Raw genomic sequence first — 23,212 nt, forward strand, 5'->3', positions numbered from 1 at the left:
GAGAGAGAGAGAGAGGGGGGGGGGGAATGAGGAGACTCTGATTAAATGCATCTATTCCATTTGTATGCCAACATACTGTCTTTTTTCAATGCTTTCTTCCTACAAACTTATCCATATTTAATTTTCAATATTACATCCGACAGAATTTGTCAGATTAAAGAGAACATCTTTCTCTTTTCTTCTTCGATAAATTGCAATGCGCTTCAAACTGTGCAAATTCAAAGCAACATCGAGCGACATCGTTTGGTATTTCGTGATTGCGTCTTATTGTATCTCACCGTTTTGCGAGTCTAAGTACGAATACATTTCTTAAATAAGAGGTAAAGCTGCCGTGAATTGCAAGATCGGTGCAAAGTTTCGCTCGTGGTATTAACCTTGTATTAAAATTGTACACAATGCATCACGGGAGTAAGTTTTTAATGTATCTCTACGCCTCAGAGAACTTTACGTTTCCTCCTTGCGCAGACTACGAAATCTTGTATGGGTTTTTACAGCTCCGTTGCTCGTGCTTTTCTCAAGTACGCTCCGTGCGAGCTTTCTCATCGAAATAACTCTCAGCCTCTCCTTTCTCATCTTTCACGCCCTCGTTCTAGCTCCCTTTCTAGCGTGAAAAATCGTGGCTTTTCAGTGATGGAGCTTTTTTGGTAAGTGGCAAAGAGGCAACTATTTGAACTGATCGTAAATTCTCATACATCTCTTTGTGAAAAAGCAATCAAGCAACTAAGCTAAACGATATTATGTATAACGTTTTTTAATATTTGACAAATATTTTTTTTAAATAAATAAGTGATAATATTTGCAAACAAACTCGTTTGCGAAAAATGATAAAATATTCTTTTATTAAAATTAATTAAATTAGGTATTTCATTATTACATTTTGAAGTAATGTAAAAAAATTGTTATTTTGAAACATAACATTAAAAAAACTTGCTAAGAAATTATCTTGCCTTAAATTAAGTGTCGTTAAAATTTTACTTACTTTACTAAACTAATTTACTTTAATTCTACTAATATTTGTTTATATTCAAGTATTTTTAACACATAAAAAAGTTTACTACATTTATTTAATATATATGTTACAATAATATATATAATATACATGTTACAAAATTTATTTTCTAATGTATACGTAATGTATTATATGGCATGTTATATACTGAAAATATGTACACATAGCTACGCAGCGCCTCACTGCATATTATTTTGTGTGCAAATATCTACGCCACAGTTCGCGGGTATTTCAAGATACCCTAGGATTCTGTTTAATTAGAGATAGTTTCACGTAAATATCATAATGACTTCGTGTTGTCGGGACCTGACATGAATTTCACGACTTTGGCTCGATCGGTAATACGAAGAATAACCATCACAAGCCCATAAAATCCCCGAAATTTCTACTTTCACGAAATATCTTCTACGCGGCACGAAAGCGGAATAAGCCACGCTTCAGATTTTGCCAACTTTATCATCGACTCTCATTGTTATTTATCGCACAGATTTCGATAACGTCAAATGAATCGTTATTATTACAGTGATACTCTGCGCATCGCAATTTATTCTCAATATGGATAGAATCGATAAACGATAATTTTTCATCATTGAAGAACAAAAAAAATAAAATATAAACAATTTTATAGTTAAAGCTTCGAGTCCAGGAGAAAATCGATCGTATTTGAATATTTAGACGTCTACGTTATACGAAAGTAATAAGATAGAGAGTGACGAGATGATGAGATCAGGACACCGGAACTGGGCAGTCCTGCGTGTGATAGCCTCTCACTCGAATGCATTCTAATCGAAGCGATTCACCCACTGAATTGCAGTCTATCGAAGTCTTATCTAATCCGACGTTGCTGTTCAAAACGATCGTTACGTATTAGCACACATATTTTTCTTTTTAATGTATATTTCTCTTGGCATTACATATTGTTCAATGCATAATACAACTTTGATAGATTTTGAAATAAAAATCAGGTAAAATCCCTGCTGCTTTACGTTATATTCTATTTAATAGTAAAAAAGGCTGAAACACGAACAATCTCTATAAATCTTTAAGAATAGCAAATAAATTTCATTCTCGATCGATGCAGCGTCGCTCCATTTATAAAATCATTTGAACGAAATGCTTTCCAATATGGAGCGATAGCTTTTAGATCGTTTTAACACTTTCGTGCTCTCCCTTTCATCTTGAAACATATTCGACTATGACTTTATCAGTTTACTATCCTCTATTCTTCATTGCACACCTCGTCTCCAAATCTAACACTTCTTCTGGAACACTTACGAGCGTCAAGACCACAAAAGATTTCTTCTCGCCAAGAAAAACGCAACGGTCAGCACTTCGATTCATTGTTATCGTTGCTCTTTTGATAGCTACATACTACATTCGTACCGTATACAAGTTCAGGGAGACAGTCGTAACAGACAGTTTTTCCGCAATGCGCAAGTTCACCAAAAGCGATCATTTGTTTGGCACTTTTCACAGAGACTTTTTTAAAGATACGTTTTTTAATTTTTTTGACAATTTCGAGAGTCTTGTAGAATTTTGTCTTATTTTTAAAGATATATGAAGATATATGCTCTCTGTCAACAAATTTATTGCTCTATATTATTTACATTATTGTAAGATGGTTTAAGAGTCAACAAAATTTTATACACAAATATAACAATATATTATAGATCATAGATCGTTATAATCTGTTCTCAATTTTTTAAAGATGTACATAATGATGCTAAAAAAATTTATAATAAATAGATAGAAATTCATTTAGTCTTTTTCCAGTTTTGGTTGAAAAAGCGTAAGATCCTGATTAATCTTATTTACGATAGTAAATTAAGAAATAACGAAGACAGAGTAATTCTTGAGCTTTTATTATTTTCCTAATTTATGAAAAGAGACTTCCGAGTTTTTGTAGAAAGAAAAAAAAGCTGATAGAAAATTTCAAATGATGGATCACTTCATTGAAAAAGGTTAGAGAAGGTTTAGTCAGAAAACTGGTATTTCATACAAAAAATTATGAGAAATGCTAAAAGTGTGTATATCATTATTTGCATGTCTCGTTTATAGAATTATAATTTTTTGAACGAAAGTACAATTCTAAAAAATATTTCCTTCCAATTTATGTCTATTCCAGTTTCATGTGCTGGACATGATTGCAAATCATGTAACGACACATAGACTTACAATCGATAACGTTTTGATGGAAATGTGCGATTGTTGCCAATTACTGTTTGTCCGATAATTAACCACTCCACATATAATTTCATCTAACGCATTCCGACATCGCGTGACCAACGACACTTTTGTGACGAGTTTAATTATAACGATGGTTATAATGCTGTTCATATCTGCGAGCGAGTGATTCGATAGTCATATGCGTATCTAAAGAGAAAGAGAGATACGACATCAACAGAAAATAATACTAGAGACTAGAATTGTATTGTTTTGCATGAGATAATGGAATTTATCTTCCGATTTTTCACAATTTCTCTTTATATATTATACAATACTTTATTATGCACAATATTTACTTTAATATTTATTATTTATGCAAATAATAAATAATGTTACATGTATGATGTTTAAATAAAAAAGTATTAAAAAGCAAATTTATAAATATATATAATTTGCATATTCACTAGCAGAATATTTTTGAATTTCTGATACAAAATTAATATCGATCTCCTTCATCGTTAACAGACGATCCTGCTACGTTAATCACAAAACCATTATATAAATGACAGTTTCGATTAACGACATGGTATTATGCCCTGAGGAATGAATTTTTCGTTTTTTGCCATTGGATGATGGTGTCCACGTACGTTTCAACCCTACTAATAAGAATTCCCGGATCGTTCCGCTATGATGAATTTTTTCCCTGACTTGGCAAAAGAGTTTCACGACGAAGAAAGTATGAAAAGCGGGTGAAAAGGGCAACCGACAAAAAGAAGAATCGAGTTTCGCGAAAAATCGACAATTCGGCTCACAAAAACGCGGCATGTAATCTCGTTGCATGTGTCAACTAGGTCGTCTGTGATTGACGGATTTGAATCACCGTCGAAAGTAGCGCCATTATTCCGCGGCACGTATCTCCTCGTTCTCTCTCATCCTTTATGTGCCGCTGCGCTTTTACCTTCCCAACACATTTGCCCTTTACACGAATGTATCTCCTGCAAAATACTCTATTCTCTTACGAGTTATCTCGTTATTATTTGACATGACAGTGATTGTATTTTTCTTTTCTAGCTTTTGCTTATATGAATCGAACATATATATTTGTAAAGTTTTTGCGGTTTTTAAAAACACACATAGTAAGACTTTGCAAAATGATGAAGTTACAAAAAGAAAACACAATGGAAAAGGCGGCATTATAAACTTTTTCTCGGCTCGTGAAATATTTAATAATTACATGAGCATTACTTTTTATACATTTAAAAAAATGAAAAATTAGATACATCATGTAATTAAACTGAAACTATCTTTTGTCTCTAAGATATATTGAATATTCATAGTATTGATATTTTCACTCATAAGAAAGCGACATAAGCAAAAGCACGATTTATTTCTGAATTACAAAATTAAAAAATAAAACAACTAAAACTGCGAATTACAGTCAAAGATGTTAGATGTTAGAATAATACATATATGTATTTTAAATAATTTTTATCTTAAATATATGACTACACACTACATTCGGTCTTGCAACACAATTGGATTAAAAGACTTGTAAGACGAAAACAATCGACGCGCATAGTCAGTATATCTAAGATAAAAATTATTTAAAATACATGTAGATGTATTATTCTCACATCTAACTTTGATCGTAACTGCAGCATTTCTCGTATTTAGTTGATTTAGTTTATATAAGCAATTCTATGTTCTAATCTTAATATTAAAAAATGAAGATCTCTTATCTTAATATTAAAAAATGAAGATCTCGATTGGAGACATTGATATATCTAGTTTTTCATTTTTTAAATGCAAAATTAAGCTGTTCTGTCTTTCTTACATAATCTCTATTTATCCTCGGATAACACAGAACGCGATAACGGGTCAACATGTAAATATCAGCAAAGCGGCTTTTGCAGTAATAATCCAATCAGCATGCAGTATAGAGTGAACAAATGATCAAGCGGCAACATCGGGATATTTGCAAATTCGCACATCGCACGGTGTTTGTGCATCTCATTCGCGGTAACGTAATTCGTGCTCAGTGGTGTAACCAGATCTCAATTTACGGGGATTGGAAAGCCGGTAGAGGAAGAAAGTCGTGGAAAATGCGAAGATACAATTGGTCGGGGGATGCAAGAGGCGTCCAAACGAGAAGCAGCTCGGGATTTAAATTGCATTTTGCTGATGTCGCCACGATGGGCCCAGGTCGCACATCATATTTATCTAGCTCGGCGGTGATGACGGAGACGATGGCGACGACGTAGATATTTGCCGGGGGACTTAGGCAAATTCCGTGTATCGCGAATCCACAGGCCCGGGAAACATGCCCGCGCACGGGAAACCGGAGGTAGATTGGTAATTGAAATGGTGGTGGTGCAGCGAGAGTGACGTTGCTCTCCTTCGTCTTGGCGAAAACGACGACGTTTTCGGGTTCGAAGACGGATCAACCAAATAGATGTCAGGACGTCTTCGTAATATTATTCATTCGTGCCGCTGTCTCCAGACAAGAGCGACAGGACGGATGGCACGACGATTGTGGAGGGCGGAAAATGAAAAACGATAACGCGAATGTCATGAGGAGCGGTGGTTACATAATAGCATTACGCGGTGTTGTACTGAGAAAGCGGATATCGCCGTAACGAACGCGTTATAAAGTTGACATAATTAGAACGTTCTAACTGACATAAAAACATTTTCTCGATATCGGCTAAATTTTTTACGTAAGTTAATGAAAATTAAACCTAAAAATTTAATTTAATTTAATAAGGATGCATTATTATTAAATGGATATTGATGAAAAATCACAATATTGTTTCCATATTTCTAAAACACAGATTATACTTAAAGATTATACTAATTTATACTAGTTTAAAGATTATATTAATTAATAAATTCGCATGAAAAATATGGATACTTGATTATAGACTAATAATATGTGTCCTTAATTTATTTTTCCACGTATCCTAATTTTCTATGTATCCTAATTAAAGTAAGAAACATCAACCTGGAAGTCATTTAATTATTTTTTTCACGTAAATGAGAGATCACCTGGGCTATTTTTACAATTAAAATCACTATTATTACCAACATATTGTATAATATTGATTATTTTTTGATTTATTAATTTGAAAACATTATGGATACGGATTTAATTACAATTTTCCGAAAAAGTAAATGGAAATCAAACAAATATTAAACTGAATAAGTATACGTTAAGTAATCTATGACAATATTTTTAAATAATAAAGATTTTAGTTAATATAACGCTATTTTATTACGAATTTTCAATGAATTTAAATATTTAAAGATAAAAAAGTTATTAAAAAAGAAATAAAATATTAAATAATATCCATATAAAACAATATTTTACAATTCACATTTTTTTCGCTACTGAGTATAAAAACACTCCGAGTGACTATTTCCGGATGAAAAAAATAGTAAAAAATATAAGAAAACATTAATTTTCTAGCATATATCTCTAATTATGAGACATTAAGAATTGGATATTAAGTTTCTTTCTACAACAACAAAGTATACAGTAAGTAAGTGCAGCAACACGAAACTAGTCATCATAAGGAGAAACGACTTGCAGACGATTAAATGGAGAAAACACAGATTACATTAGCAACTTCAAAGAAACATCGTGGTCAACGAGAGATAGACTTCACAGAGACTTACATTGCGAAAACGACTGTAAAGCTGCTAGACAATTTCACTCGTTCCTTTATCAGCGCATACTTATATCAGACTATTTCTTTCAGAAACTATTTCTTTCGAATTGTCATTACTCCCGCGTTTCGCTTACTCGCTTGGCCCTTTGCATTACACAATAATAAAAATAGCGTCCGTTAGTTTTCTGGCATGATGTAAATAATTTCGAAAAAAATGAAGTTAAATGAGGTTAAAATGTACACATATTCGCATGACAATCACCAGAACGAGCGCAGGAATGCGGTATGTTCAAACCAATTCTCAGTTGTTCCTTGGAAATACCGCAATTCCCTACGCCATTCCTAACTTATGATACCTGTAATACGGCTGATATTTCATTGTTGCCATTTACAAAACGACCGTTCTATTGCTAGTACACGTGCGAAACTAGAATCGCGGGTCCGCGTCGCAAATATCTCCTCAGGCGAACCTCGCTCAACGATCCCGGGTCACTCGGCTTTCGTCGGAAATCGCGTCATTTATTTTATAAAAGAGGAAGAAAGAGAGATTTCTTTGAAACCACGCAAGCGAAAAGAATTTCAACGGAACTAGTACTTTTTCCATGTCACTTGATCTATACGCGATTATTACGCGTGGGAGACATCACGATAGAGAATAATTAATGAAAAATGCGAGAAATTATGAATTAACCTTAAGTTAAAAAATTAACAATAAAAGAATAAGGCTAATGAAAATACAGCACAGAATCAGAGCACAATAATTTTGCAAAATAAACGTACTTTAATGTTATAATATTCAAATGTGCGTGCGTCGTGTCGTTACTTCTCAGTCATAATCGATGTACTATGTTTGTGGTCGTGATCGTGTCAAGTCACAAATTCAGCGTATTGTATCAGAGTCGGAATCACAAAAGTAAGCATAGCTAAGCAGAGAGACGCTCTGCTATTAATGTTTTCGAACTGAGCGGGTTTGCACCAACTGGTTTGGATTAATGACATCACATTCTGTATTATGGTTGAGCACATAATGTCAACCAATAATAAAGCATGTGACATCATTAATATCATTAATCTAACCTACGTCGCTTGCAAACTCGCTCAATTCGAAAACATGCCTACAAACACATAAAAGAAGGTTTCACTTTAATTGAAATTAACATTATTCGTTATTCCTTTTTATTATTTCTTCTTATTTTAGGTTTAGATAACATGAATTATAAACACGCAACTGGTTCCAAAAAACGGAAATAATGAAAAATTTTATATTTAATTTATTAAATAAATTCATAAATTTATTTTTTGATAATTCGTATTTTTTTCAAGGACGTAAAGGGTTCAAAAATTTTTAGCGCTTCAGATCTAAAAGTTTCTTAATCTGACACTGTATAAGAGTAAAATTTCACTCTTTTGGAATGAAAGTCACTCTAAGGAATAAAGTTTCATTCCAAAAAAAGAAGTGAGATTCATTTCTTTGAAGTGAATCTCATTCTAAAAGAGTAAAATCTTACTCTAAAAGAGTGAAAATTGCCACTCTTGTTCAAAAGTGAAAAATTTTCACTCTTTTTTCAAAATTGGCTCAATTGTCATTCCAAAAGATTTAGATAGTATCAATCACATATCTCTCATTCGACAATGATCAAATCTCTCTTGAGTTGAATAATCTAAAGTGGATTTTTAACCGACCATTGGTTGGTTAAACAAAGAAATATTTTTTAATTAACCAATGATCGAAAAATCCACTTGGGATTATGCAATGTGATTTTACTATTTTAGGATGAGGTATGTATGATTGATATGATTGTTATTCATCGCTAAGAATGACTTCAAAATGAGTCAAAAAGAATATTACATTAACGTATGTCTACTTTGCAAAACTTGCGCTCTAATTATTGTACTCTCCTTATTCCTTGTCATTTTCGAATTGGAAGTTTTCTTCTTTTCTATTGAAAGTCTATTAAAAAATTAATATAATAAATTTTTTTTAGAATAACAGAAACTAATAAAATGAAAAAGAAAATTCTAAAATGTAATAACATGCAGTTTTAAAATACTGAGCACTTTTTGAAAATGTTAATATTTCACTAATCAATCAATTAGCGTCTATTAAGAATTTGCAATAAAATAATAATTAACAGTTTATAAAATAATTTGAATACTGAATCGCAGTAGAAAAAAATGTAAAGGAGAGATGTAATCATCTGGGTGAAATAGATGAAGTAAAATGAAACACAGCGCATTTGAGATTCTGTGTCAATGTCTACAAGTAGTAAAAGCTGTCACTAAGCCGCCGACTTTCCATTACCAATATCTCACGGCATTTTCCTTGGCTTTGCTCTGTTATTTACATATATTTACGAAACGTCGTGTTACTTCAGCAAGAAAATCGAACTTCCGATTCTTGTCTGTTGTCGTTTTTTCCAATGCTATTATAACGTCTTTATTTTTTCAAGAAACTCAAAACAGATTACAGATTACTTGAGAATAAATGTTCATCTTCTATTCTATTAAAAATCTATTAAAAAATTAACATAATTTTTTTTAGAATAAAGAAAAATAATAAAATGAAAAAGAATATTTTAAAATTTGATAATAGGCAGTTTCAAAATACTGAGTACTTTTTGAAAATGTTAATATTTTACTAATCATTCAATTTTAGCATCTATTAAGAATTTGCAATAGATAAAAGAACTCGAATCGTGTAGGTTCAAAAATGATTTAGATTATTGTGCTTTTTAAATAAAATCAATTGAAAGAGAGGTAATATTGTAATATTGACTTGTAATATTGTAATTTATTTTTAAAATAGACATAATCCTCGATAATTTAGCGATGTTATAGCTACTCGAGCATTTGATATCTTAAAATATAATATGCAATTTGTTATATGCAAAGAATAATATTAGCAATACATTCTCGGTGACGCCAGATGATTTTCTGCCATATTTTGGCTCGATATTAGGTGCACGAATTTTTCTTTTTAGCCACAGTTTTTATCACAACCAACGCAATATTTTTCTTTTGCTTCTGGATACTTCACCCTTCGAGAAAATATTGTTTGAATTTATTGCTAATATTCGTTTCTCATAATCCCGTACATGAACTACGGCCGGAGAGAATAGACAATCATATATAATAATACGGTTCAGTATATAATATTAATATAAAATAATATATATTATAATATAAAATAATATTATTATTTGTGTATATCGTATTTTTAGGAATGATTTATTTATAATATAACCTGATAATATATATAAATCGTCTGATTCACAGAATTATCAAATAATTTCTACAAAACTATATATTTTTAGAATATATAGTTTTATTTACAATTATTATATAAATAATAAGCCTATATGTATTCAATGGTTTTTTTATTTAAAATTACATTTATAAATTAGAGAAGAATACGAATAACATAGTCACATTGAATAGCAGCAAGTTTGTTTTGTAAAGCAAATTTTTTAAGTTACAATCTCAGAACTGAGAGAAAATCTTTTCATTGCAGTAAATCTACAATAGTTGTCAACCGTGGGGAAACTGTGGTCGGAGGTTTAACTGCACTTCGTAAACGCTTCGCCTTTACTCGTAAATCTGTACGTTTAACGCTTCGTGGATCTCAATGTAGTACTAACGCTACGTGTTAAGGAACATTGCGAGGTCAATACAAGCTATAGCTATATTATTGTCGAGAAACATGTAACAATGCGAGCGGAATATCAATGTCCTGAAACTTTACCCGCATGGAAATCAATAAACAGAACAGCGTACAACAATTTATTCGAAGTATCTCTTAACTAATCATAAAATTCGAGATAATGAGCGTTAAGTCGTAATGATGAAACTGTTACAGAGCACAAATGAAAACGTATGCTTTGTACTTGTTTAAGCCTTCAAGCGCATCAGAAAGGAACAACGATAAATGGAAAGCACAGAGTCTCAGTGAAGTCGATTAAAGTCAGAAAGTTGGTTAAAGCGTGCCGTGACAGTGTATTCCGTAGAATGAACCCGGAGATAACATCGGAGATGGTTTGTTCGTTCCTGCAAATGAACTGACTTTATTCTTTTTATTTCAGCTGCTGCTCTTTCTCAGATTCGTTGACATAATATTTTTACTTTATTCATCCGCAGAATGAAAATTGGTACTTTTGCGTGAAGTTAATGTGTACATATTTTAAGGAAACGTGAAGCATTATAGATCATGAGCCATGAGGATTACATAAATTTAAAAATTAATTTTAGAGAAATACATTGATAACACAAATTAATCTTAATTGCCACTTAATTATTATTCAATTGATTGCAAAATAATAATATAATATGTATAAGAAACAATTATTAAGTGAAATAGACTGAGAAGTGTTTAAACACTCAAATAAGAGGAGAAATGCCATGTTAGGTCAAAATTGGTCTTGGTGCTTAGTAATATTCATATGTGAGCATACAAATACAATTATTAGTTCTAGAAAACTATGCTCTGATTCAATTTATCGTTCTTGAAACATAACTGTGAAATAAAATAATAATCTCAACAATATAAATTAATTAATCGTCAATAAATTGAATCAGCGCAATCTTATAGAACTAATAATTGTATTTGTATATCCACATATAAATACTACTAACAATAAGGTTCAAGTTAAGCTTCGATGACCCACTTTAATTAAAAATAGCATTTCTCCTCTTATTTATGTATAAGAAATATACATCAATTGTATGTATCTATTTATCAGTACCAATTTTCAAACAATTTGAAATATTGTATGAGCATTGGAAAATTACTAATGTAATACTTTCATTTTTCTTCTCATGAAAATGTACTCTCATTCCTTTGATACAGTAGACCCAAATAGGTGCACGGTTAACCTAATACCACGACTGAAACCTCATGCTAAACGGTTCAAATTCAATTGAATTGGCCGCTAACCAAAAGCTGATCCTTTGAGGGACTTGAAATTCAAAGAAGCGATTGAGGACAGGCCTTTTGCGGCATAAACACTTTACGTGTTTCTCGTCAAATGGAACTTCCGCTCTGCATTTAAGTAGTCCACGCTCTCACAAGCACTTTTGATACATTCTCGACCGCAACCACAATTATATTTATTACTGTCACTTATTCTTTATATTACATTGAAATTCAAAATAAGAATATTATAAAGATTGAAAACTCGAAGCTATGTATGGCTTATAATCATTTTAATTGAACGTTGGCAATTAATCTCTTATCATTAAACAATAAATTCATTATACATTTTATGTATCTTGTTGGAATAAATTTATAAAATTATCTATTTCAATAAATGTTTAAATAAATAAATAATCTCATTTGCATGCTCATTTGGAAGGAAATACTATGAACTATCAAAGATAACAAGTTATGTAAAAACAATTAAAATTTTATGAAAATTGAAATAGAAATATTGGAATACAATGTACACAGAGTATTGAATATAAAATAAAGTGTTATTCTTACATTTATTCCTTAATCTTATTACACATGCACTTGAAAGTGCTTAACAGGAGAAAATCTGAATAAATGGATAATATAACAATAACAATACAATAGTCCGTGATAATCTAAGAACAATCTGGAAAATGAAAGATATAATGATGCAGCCACTGATTCATTTGTCATCATTATCTTCGAATAATCTGTAATTTAACTGCGAAACGACGCTCGGAAGACTGAAAAAGAATGAAACGAAGAAGAGAAAATGGATTGAGACTTGAAGCGGACCAAATGCCGTGCAAATGGAATCCTGGACGAAAAGCTCTATTGATTCTATAACGAATTAATTAGTGTCGGCATAAATGCTTCAAACTCAGTCTTATCCTTTAACGTACCAACTAGCTCGGACTGCTGTGTTATTCTTAAATCCATTGTGAATACTTTTATGCTTCTTTCTTCGCTGATTTCAATATTGTAATAAAAAAGGAATACTTTTCGAGACTCCCATTTGTTTGCAGAATCTTTGATAAATTCAAAGTTGCTCTTTCTTTAACAAAAGTGAATATTATGACTCGGAAACCACTTTAACTTTACTATCGTATTTACAATTTGAATTTAATCTACCAACAGTTCGAGGACGAAATCTGTGTACGAACTTATGAAAGAGCGCAAAAAGGGATGTTTTTCACACTCGGCGAAGTGCGAAAAACCACAGGTTCTCGCCTCTTTTTTCCTATCTTTTCAACGTTGTAGCCACCTCTAAAAGCCATGCTACGCCGCGCACTGGTAGCTTTTAGCGCGGCACAATCGTTGAACGGTACGCACCAAACCAACGAGTACGTTTTAATGTAGCGTAATGGATAGTCGTGGTGAAATTGAACGATCCCGCAGGAAACGTGATTCTGCGAAACTCCCCGTCAGGGGATCTAATTTTAGCAATCTCAAGAGACTTTTTCGAGATGACTTAGGAAAAATTAGAATCATTTGAGAAATCGATAATAGAGAAGAAATGATAATAAGATGCAGATAAAGCGGATAACTTACCAAATTTTTCGTTCAGAAGTCGATCGTGCACTCTAAATAATTCGCTACAACGTAGCCAGTGTTGAACGAAATTAAACTGGCAATTACTCGCCAGAATATTAGTCACAGTTAGCTTCTGTAGCCCCTCCGAAACAATTTTATAATTTTTTAGGTAGTAATTTTCTCTGACTAGAATAAAAATAAAAACATATATCAAATATTTCTTTAGAAGTATTATATATCACAAATACATTGTTAAGTTCACAACGTCAAATTATAATTTGACTAATGTAAGTTATTTTTAATTATTTCTAATTTTATTTCTAATTTAATTATTTCTGGCTTGTACTCAAAAGGTCATTAATTTAGTTAAAACAACGAAGTTAAATTTCATTCACAAATAATTCAGGAAAATATATCAAATTTAACTAAAATTTAGTTTATTATTAACTATAAATATATACATAACACGAACGTTGTTTACTTTGAAATTATAAGTCACAGAAATGAATTGATTTATGTTTTACACACATGAAAATTAAAAGTAACAAGATGTTATCTAACTCCAAGGGATTAGATTACCATTGCTCCTTTTTGATATTTAATAGTGTACAACACGAATACGTGTTAAGAAAAGAAAATCTACTTTGATATGTACTTTCTTCCTGAGGTCTCTACAAGATCTTTACTGACATCAACAACAACTTTTCTTGTAGAGGTCATTAAATTTCCGATGCTGCAACTTAACGACGCTCGCGTGCAACGAATTATTCACGAGCGCGCGAGGTACTTGGATTTTACAGGTTCGCAAACCTCCATATTATGCAGGATTATCCTACTCCAGAGTACCTCCGAGGATCACGCTTGAAACATTCGCGGAAGCAGAGGCTCATGGGAAAACCGCGATAGAGCTGTCTTTATGTTTTCTCTCAAGTGCTATCAGCGAATACTAGTAATAGAACCTCGTAAATTATGGTCGGATGGTTACGTATGTACACGAATCATTGTCTTCGTGTTATATGTATATGATCTTATGTAATATACACATTACATTAACATCGCACATTGCTTAACATCGTAAGCGTAAGCTTTAATTAATTAAATACTTGATAAACAATCTTAAATAAGTTATCCAAAAAATTAGGATAACTTATTTTTTATTGTAATAACATTAATATTAACTAGAAATAAATCAAGATACGCATATATTTATGTTATGCATGCGATGATTTAGTAGTTTAACTGTGCGTATAGTCAGCCATTAAAATCCCTCTGGTGGATATAATTAAACAGTCATTAATGTTTTTTATAATAATATCGAATAAATTATATAGCAGAGTGTCATCGAAATTATATTTCGTGATTGCAATGTAATTATTAAAATTACATTAAATATATTTTAATATCGCATTTTATCTAAAAATATTGCAATATATTTAATCCTAAATAATAGAAAATAAAAATTTAATTCCTGTCAAAAAAAACTACATTCAGATTTTACAATATTGTAATATCTTTTTGCATTTATTTTCTAATATAGACTACTTTTTACCTATATGTAGACTTTCTAGCGCTTTCAGATTCCCACCTGAGTGCTCTTCATGCATCATTTTATTCTTGTTTAACATTAAGTGAACAATATATATAAGAATAAAATGATACCTCGATGGCACTTGGAATCTGAATAGAGCCCTTTAAATAGATTCTCCAAGAGCCGGTGTCACCATCTCCGATTAACTTAATCGATCGATTGTTCCAGAATTGATCAATCATATTTATCATTAAGCAGAATTGATCAACCACAATCGATACTTAATCTATACTCTGATCAACTGATCGAGCTAATCAAAGATGGTCAAATTAGTAAACCTAAAAGATTATTACTATTAATTTTCAGTCTCTTTTTTTATTTTTGCCTTAGTGAAATAAATTTAAAAAATATGATAGTCATTGAAATATTTTCATTATTTTATGCTTTTATTTTTGCAATATTTCAAAATATAACGCTGTTAAATTTCGAAGACTACAATAATTGCATTAATCATTAAATTGCCGTTAAATAACCAATATTCCTATCTCTCTTTTTTTTTATTATCGAGAAAAACAAAATGTCTGATTTAAATGATGAGATTTTTGGCATTCCGTTCATTCGCCACATCGATATATTTGTATTCGACGTATTTGTAGCGAATATATAGAAACAATTTCAATATTAAATTTATTATATGGCATCCGCTGTCGAGGTGACGTGTTACTCAAATTAAAATTTTATTTTTGCCCTTACACTACGTTGGTTTATTCAGGCTGGCGCTTTTTCGAGAAAAAACACATGCTATTGAATTGTTAAAATGGGATGTTATACATCGGGGAAAAACATGATGGTCATTTATAAACAAAGCAGAATGAAATACATGAATTACAGAACACTACAAAGAAAAATAAATAAATTTATTCTCGTTTTCTCAAGGTTTCGTTTCTCACAGCAATTGATTCGTGCGAATTAATCAAAATTTTTTTTACTGTTTCTCGTTTCTCGAATATACTGCATATACATGGCGAAATTAGCTTCTTATAGCATTCTCACTAAACAGGGTCAACAGATTTAGTCGTCAAATTCTTCTCCTCGCCTGAAGATTATTATTATTTAATCAGAGATTACTTGTCACTAATCACTTGACGTAATTAAATGTATATACTATTTTACTTTCTTTAAAAAAAATTCTCTCATCAAACATAAAGTTAATATTACATTCGTCAATTTTTTTAAGTCTGTTGATTGGATGGAGAGATCCGAGAATCTTTCTATCTTATTAAGCTAATTAATGCTTGAAAAAAAGAGAATGTTCATTTCTTTAATGTTCATTTTTTCGCTATCATTCGGGATTGTTTTATTTTTATATATTTTTTGTATTTTTCTTTTCTTTTTTTATAAAAACCGAAAATGAATAATGACGCTTAAGGAAAAAAATTGATATGTTAAAATAAAGAATAAAATCCTTATTTATCCACTGAAAAAAATTTCTGGTTGAAAATGGACGAATCAGAATTTCTAATTAAATTTATTAAAATTCTAGTTTATTAGAATTCTTGAGATAACTGGAATTCTGGTTGATATAATATTTCTGGTAAATCTATTAAAATTTTTATTTTTACCAGAATAATTATATTAATCAGAAGTCTCAACTAGAATTCTAATAGACTTAATCAGAAAATACTGATTCGTCTGTTTTTCACTTTATTTCACTTAGAATTACTATTTAATCCAACAAGACCATTTTTCTCATTATTATGAAATCGCTGTTAATTATGTATATGCTTCAATCATTTAAAAATTAATTCTAAGTTGTTGATCCAATCTCTCTCTCTCTCTCTCTCTCTCTCTCTCTCTCTCTCTCTGTCAGAGATTTTTTTAAAATCGAAGGAAAATGGCGTACACTTAAAAACAAGATTAAAATTTTGATAAAATTTTGAGCGATTAATCGGAGATTCTTTCCGACAGCCGAAAAGTCAGAGAATCGTTTCAAAAATCGGAATCAACAAAAACCGGAGAGGTGACTATGATCTCTATTCCATAACGACAATAACGGATATCCTTATCGTGCGCAATTTTGTATATGTTATGTACATATACATGATAAAAAGCTGCGTAACAATATAATAGCATGACTGTAACAGCATCGACTCTGTCATTAAAATTACAGTCGCTACTTAACGCTGTGATCTAACTTATAAAGTATTTTCTTTTCTCGCATCTATCGTAGTTTGCGATTTCTCCGCGCGAACAAATCGAGAGTATCAGCTCGAGCTGCTGGGCCATTTGTCATTTCATTACGACGATCGTGAGGGAGAGAGAAAGACGAAAGCCGTCGTCGACTTGGAAGACGGACGAGAAGGCGTATTCGGTCAACCAGCTGCTCCTGGTGATTTGTCTGGAGCATCCTATGCATATATTATCACGTCGTATTCACAACTCGACACCCGAATACTCTTACGCCTTCACGAAATACTCACGTTTGAACCATAAGAAGAAATAGCATCAACATAAACAATAATGCAATACTCACATGAATCGTGAGGATAATGGCGGTTGCGCCGTTGATTCACGTTGATTCACGTCGGAACTCGATGTTTGCCGCAATGACCTCGTAGTTGCTCGTACACACGGCATCACATCATCTTGAGACTTAAGGTCACGAACATATGCGAAATAACATTGGATTGTCTATAAATTACGTTTGTTTCACTACCGAAAACACGAAACAACAGTGAGCGCGCGCGACGCATGCCCGAGTGTCATTTTTACTTGCGTTCGACTTCGCTCGATCCTCCTATCATCGGCTCACTTCGCACGTTCGCGCGCTTTTCAATTTGAAAATTATGCCGCAGGTTCACGTGTTGTTTCAAGCGTAATTTGTCGGTTTGCAATGAAGCGGTCAGTATTATACATGAAATTAAACAAATAATATTGAGAAAAAAAAGATTGTAATAAAATTTGTAAATAAAAAGAAGAGTCTTATTTCTGAAAAGAGAAAGTGATTTTATGCATTTATAATTTAAAAAATACAGTGTATGTTTATTTACTTTAATCCTTATATCGATATTATAGAAATAAAAATCTTTTTTTAATACAAATTTTATTACAATAATTTCTCAATATTATTTGTTTAATTTTACGTAATACTGAATTCATTGCAAGCGGCAAATTACGTTTGAAGCAACACGTGACCCGTAACTTCCAAATTGAAAAGCGTGCGAACGTGTGAAGTGAGCCGTTGATAGGAGAAGTGAGGACGGACGCAAGTAAAACGAGTCGCTCGGATATGCGTCGCGCGTGATCGTTGTTTTCGATAATAAACGTAATCTTATAGACAATCCAACGTTATTTCGCATATGTTCGTAACCTCAAATTTCAAGATGACACGATGCCGTGTGTACGAGCAACTACGAGGTCATTTCGGCGAACATCGGAGTTCTGACGATCAATGTGAATCAACGTGAATCAACAACGCCATCTTATAACAACGCTATCTTGACGATTCGTAAGTATTGCATTATTGTATACCTATGCCGTTTCTTCTTGTGGATTCATACGCGAGTATTTCGTGAAGGCGTAAATCGTATATTCGGATATTGAACTATGATAATACAACAGAATAATTCTCTTATAGAAAAATACTATTGGATATCACAAAAACATATTGAAATAATTAAAAAATACTATTTAATTCGAACATTATATATTACTAATTTTAATACCTTTTTTACTAATGCAATAATATTTTTTTATCAAAGAAATAAAAATGTCAGTTTAGAAAAAAATATTAATAAATAAAAGAAATATAAAAGAAAAATTATAATAATATTCGCAGATATAAAAAGGAGAAAGATTTCAGACTTTTATTTCTAACAAGAAAAAAAGTGATTATAGAGAATTTTGCATATGTTTTACGCTTTAATTTATTTTTATTCTTATCGCATATAAAAATATAAATAATGTATGGAGAATTAAATTAATAAAAAAATATGTACATGTGTGATCAAAAAATTTTTTTCCAAATAGTATGTTCGAGGTATTCAATATTCGAAAAAATAAAAAATGAATAATGAATATGAATACGAATATGAATATTTTTTATATTCATCGGAAATAAATAAATTTTTTTTTCAGTTTGAATGAATATATTTGAATGAATATGATTATGAATATTTTCTTTTACTATGAGCCTCTGACTACAATCACATTATTTAATATATTCCTTAGATCCAGTTTTTCATTATCTGATGATTAAGCTTCTGGTTTCATTAACTTGTGATTAAACTTCTGATGTTTTACCAAATAAGCTTCATCTATGACATCGATAAAGCCTATTGGATAAAATATCAGGTTAAGTCTAACTATAAATTAACCAGATAATGAAAATCTAACTATAAATTAACAAGATAATCAAGCCTTAATGAAAGTTTCGACAATAACTTTCATTTTTTTCTCGGTATAATCATGTTTCCCAAATTTTAATTAAGCTTGAAAACCTTGTTGAAAGCAAAACATTTTATGGATTGTATAAGCAATTAAACGATTACGATTACTTGCACTGAAAAAAGAGTTGCATTAATTGGAATTTTGATTAAAATTGAACAAATTAGAATTTTCTGGTTAAATCTATTATAATTCTGTAGTTCAGATATACGTATAATCAGAATTTTAATATAATTAGAAGTTTTTCGTTCGTCCATTCTTAATATATTCATATTCCGAAAAATTGACATTATATAAAACTGATATGTATAATATATTAAATATGTATAATATTTATAAAGGAAATTAAGTGAAATAGATCGAGAAATGTTTAATACATATGTGAATGAAAAAAGCTATATTCAATCAAAGAGGGTTTTGGTGTTTAATAATATTTTTGCATAAATTTTTGCAATCCAGTTCCAGTTCAATCAACTTGTTCAAGCAAACAAAAATATTATATATTAGTAGACATCACGACTTATTTTAATCGAATATGGCTCTTTTCACTTATTTGTGTTTAATATTTATAGTTGTAAATTCGGTTGTACTTCTGACTGTCCAAGTGCTAACATCTAAGAGGATAAGTAGCAAGATAGATAAGCAGTATCTATCGTCTTTAGCGCGAAGACGAGATATCTAACTCGAAGATTAACTTGACTAACCATTGCTCTCGCGATTCAGAGCAATTTATCATGGTCGAGCGACAGCTGAAAGCTTCTACGACATTACTCTCTATCCTCTCCTTCTCTTTCTCTCTCTCTCTCTCTCTCGTTCTCGTTCTCTCCTGCCTCTTTCTGTCACTTTTTTGTTCACGCTGGGCAGATTCATCAACTTCGATGTAGTAAGCCGACAAGGTGTATAGCCGCGAGATCATTACTCTGGAATTATCCGAATGCCCATAACTTCTCTTCGCTAAAACTCCGGCTCGCGAGGCCGAAATTCCGACTGGGGGAATTCCAGCGGCATTTTCGGGATTTCTCCGCTATTCGGCGGTTACCCCGCACTCCGTAGTTATCTCGCTTCGTGGCCTACCTTGCATATCAGTAGGGGATTACGCGGGTACACGGTCTGCCTTCGCGTCGCGTCGGTTGTGCGCGGTCGTCCGGCTATCCAGGAGTATAATAATTTGAGGATAAACTGCTACAAAGCCATCGGAAGTTGATCTCCGCCATATAAACACTTTCGTCAGACAGCGCCGGTTGCATATTGAAATAGTTACTATAGTAACTGTGTATAGTACTGTGTTAATATCTTACTGTGTGACTTGAACTTCCCTTAGTCTCAGTTTTCTATTATAGCTGGAAATAGTTATTTAACTATATTAAATGACACTTTCCATAGACAGGAATCTCCATATTGCTTTGTTTGGAATGTCCAAGTGAATTATTCGCGATGGTTTACAAAAAACCTCTTTAGAGCATTAATTTCTTCTTCATAAGGTAAGCTTGTGGTTTTATTAAGCCATCCTTTATTCGCTGCGTAAAGTAAAACCACTACTATTCCACTTGAGAACCTCTCCAAGTTTTTGCTTGGACATAATTGGCAAGCCATTATCTATAGCAAAGACATTACTGGATTTTCTGTCTGTGTTGAGACAATTTGATTAATTGAATCGGATCGTACCGAATGAATGATATTAAATTGAAAAGTTAATAAAATGAGTTAATAAAAATACTAAATAATAGAAATTTATTTATATTAAAAGATGTGTCATTTCTACAGCATGTACGTAAAATATTGGTACAAATTTAAATGTAATTTTAACTTATTTCGACAAATTGAATGTATTGAATATAAAATGTTTGAAAGATATTTTGAATATTTGAGAGCATCGAAGGAAATTCTTAAATATGTTTTTAATTAAACCTTTTATATTTTACAAGTAATATATAATTTAAATATAACTCTTATTTGTTATGTATATAACTTCTAACAGAAAGGGGAAATTAAAAATTAAAGCTAATAAAATTTCTTTTGGTAACGCTAATGTGTTTTAATAGAAGCGTATTTTTAGCAAACAAGCGAATATTAATAAGTGCATGGAATATTTTAATTAATATTTTTTAATCTGACTATTATATGATTTTAGCAGATGATTTATGATGATAATATAGGTAATTATGCATAATGAAATTCCATTTGAATCAAATTGTTGAGTTTGCTCGGTTGAATTATCCAGTTATTCTTTACAATCTTAAATAAATTTTAATCACATATTTATGTTTTATATATTTGTACAATAATACAAAAATATTATAACATACTCCAGAACATTTTATACATATATTTAAAATTTGACACTATTAAATATAGAATAAAGATGTATTTTTCTATTAAATAAGAAGATATCATAAATAAGAAGATATCATGTGTTTTATACATTACTAATTCTTTCATAAATGCAAATAATTGATAAACGTGCCATATTTTTGTTTCAGGCTGAAATATGGAGCGTCTTTATTGCGATCCTAAGAAAAAGCGTTAGAAATTTACAAGCATGTACGGATGTGAGTCTCATAGAACATGTCCTGCATCGATTATCTCGTGCGGAAACTGTTGTTGCCGGTAAGTAAGCATTTCTAACGAGCATTATATTATCACTGATTGTAGAAATAATTTAATTTTCTAATATGACAAAAATCTATAGATTTTTTACAGAATACCATACATATTGACATTAATTACATATCATGACATAGAAACTTGCTACTTTTTTCTATTTTAACTAATTATATATTCTTTAATATATTTTTTTAAATGTTTTTGTATATCGTAACAGATTTGTTAATCGATATGCTTGGAGTGCTAGCGAGCTACAGCATAACGGTGAAAGAATTGAAGCTTTTGTTCGGTGCTATGAAATCCGTTAAAGGAAAGTGGGTAAGAATTTTTAAGATTTATTTGTGTAAATGAAATGAAAATTTAGATAAATATTATTGCAAGAATGTGTTCAATAGATATATTAAAATACATTACACTGACAACAAAATTACTAAAGTAGCATTTACATTTTATAGCCACGGCATTCGGCGAAACTATTAAACGTCCTCCGCCAAATGCCGCAGCGAAATGGGCCAGACGTGTTTTTCAGTTTTCCCGGCAAGAAGGGGTCGGTAAGTTCTTTTCTTTCTTGTTCATCTTTACCTTAGAACAGATACTTTACGACGTCCCAGAGGACATCGTTCGATTCTAAACTCGATCAAAGTTCCGATAAAAGAATTTACCCTGCGTCGCAAGATTCTGCTATCAGTTTACATTTTCGAAATCAATCACGCTAAGAAACTTTTCTGAACATTATTACTGAACATTATTTACTGCGTATATATGTTCAATCAAAAATGCTCATTGTAATACATCAAGTGTTTTGATTTCAATATTAGATTTAATACAATTCAAACATTTTTTATTATATATTTAATGTCATCTTATGTATAATATAGTTATCTAATTTAGTCTATATGAAAAAAAAAGAAAGAGTATTTATAGATAAGACGAATTTTTAGTTAATAAGAAGTAATAAACTTTTTTTTTTTTATTATCTAGATATTAATTTCCTCTCTAATTATTTCAAAAATGGTACTTGACATAGTTTGGATTAGTAATCTTAATGAAGTTTGCAAACTAAAGTTATAAGCTGCCCTACTTGTTATAAGATGTACCGTGCTAATAACGTCAAACAACAATATATAATGACAGTTTTTCATCTTTTTTGTATCTTCATTTATTAATTATATATTTTATTAATTGTATATTTCTTGTATATTTACACATTTTTAATTAATTATATTATTGAAAAAACATGCATATTATAGAGCCGTAGTTAAGCATAAATGTATCAATAACTAGCATCGTTATAATTTTGCTTTTTGCTTCGT

At 31.1% G+C, this 23,212-nt stretch overlaps 1 protein-coding gene across 1 annotated transcript in view; it reads left to right on the forward strand.

The window, feature by feature from the left end:
* LOC105617196 (neurobeachin) overlaps positions 1–23,212 on the forward strand; it is a 222,104-nt gene that overhangs the window by 91,991 nt on the left and 106,901 nt on the right. The window contains exons 3-5 of the mRNA XM_012198761.1: positions 21,776–21,902; positions 22,117–22,217; positions 22,355–22,450. Of these exons, the coding sequence (XP_012054151.1) occupies positions 21,776–21,902; positions 22,117–22,217; positions 22,355–22,450 (324 nt within the window). The remainder of the gene's footprint in view (positions 1–21,775; positions 21,903–22,116; positions 22,218–22,354; positions 22,451–23,212) is intronic.

This window comes from Atta cephalotes (genome assembly GCF_000143395.1).
Source record: "Atta cephalotes unplaced genomic scaffold scaffold00012, whole genome shotgun sequence".
NCBI classification, from domain to species: Eukaryota; Metazoa; Arthropoda; class Insecta; order Hymenoptera; family Formicidae; genus Atta; species Atta cephalotes.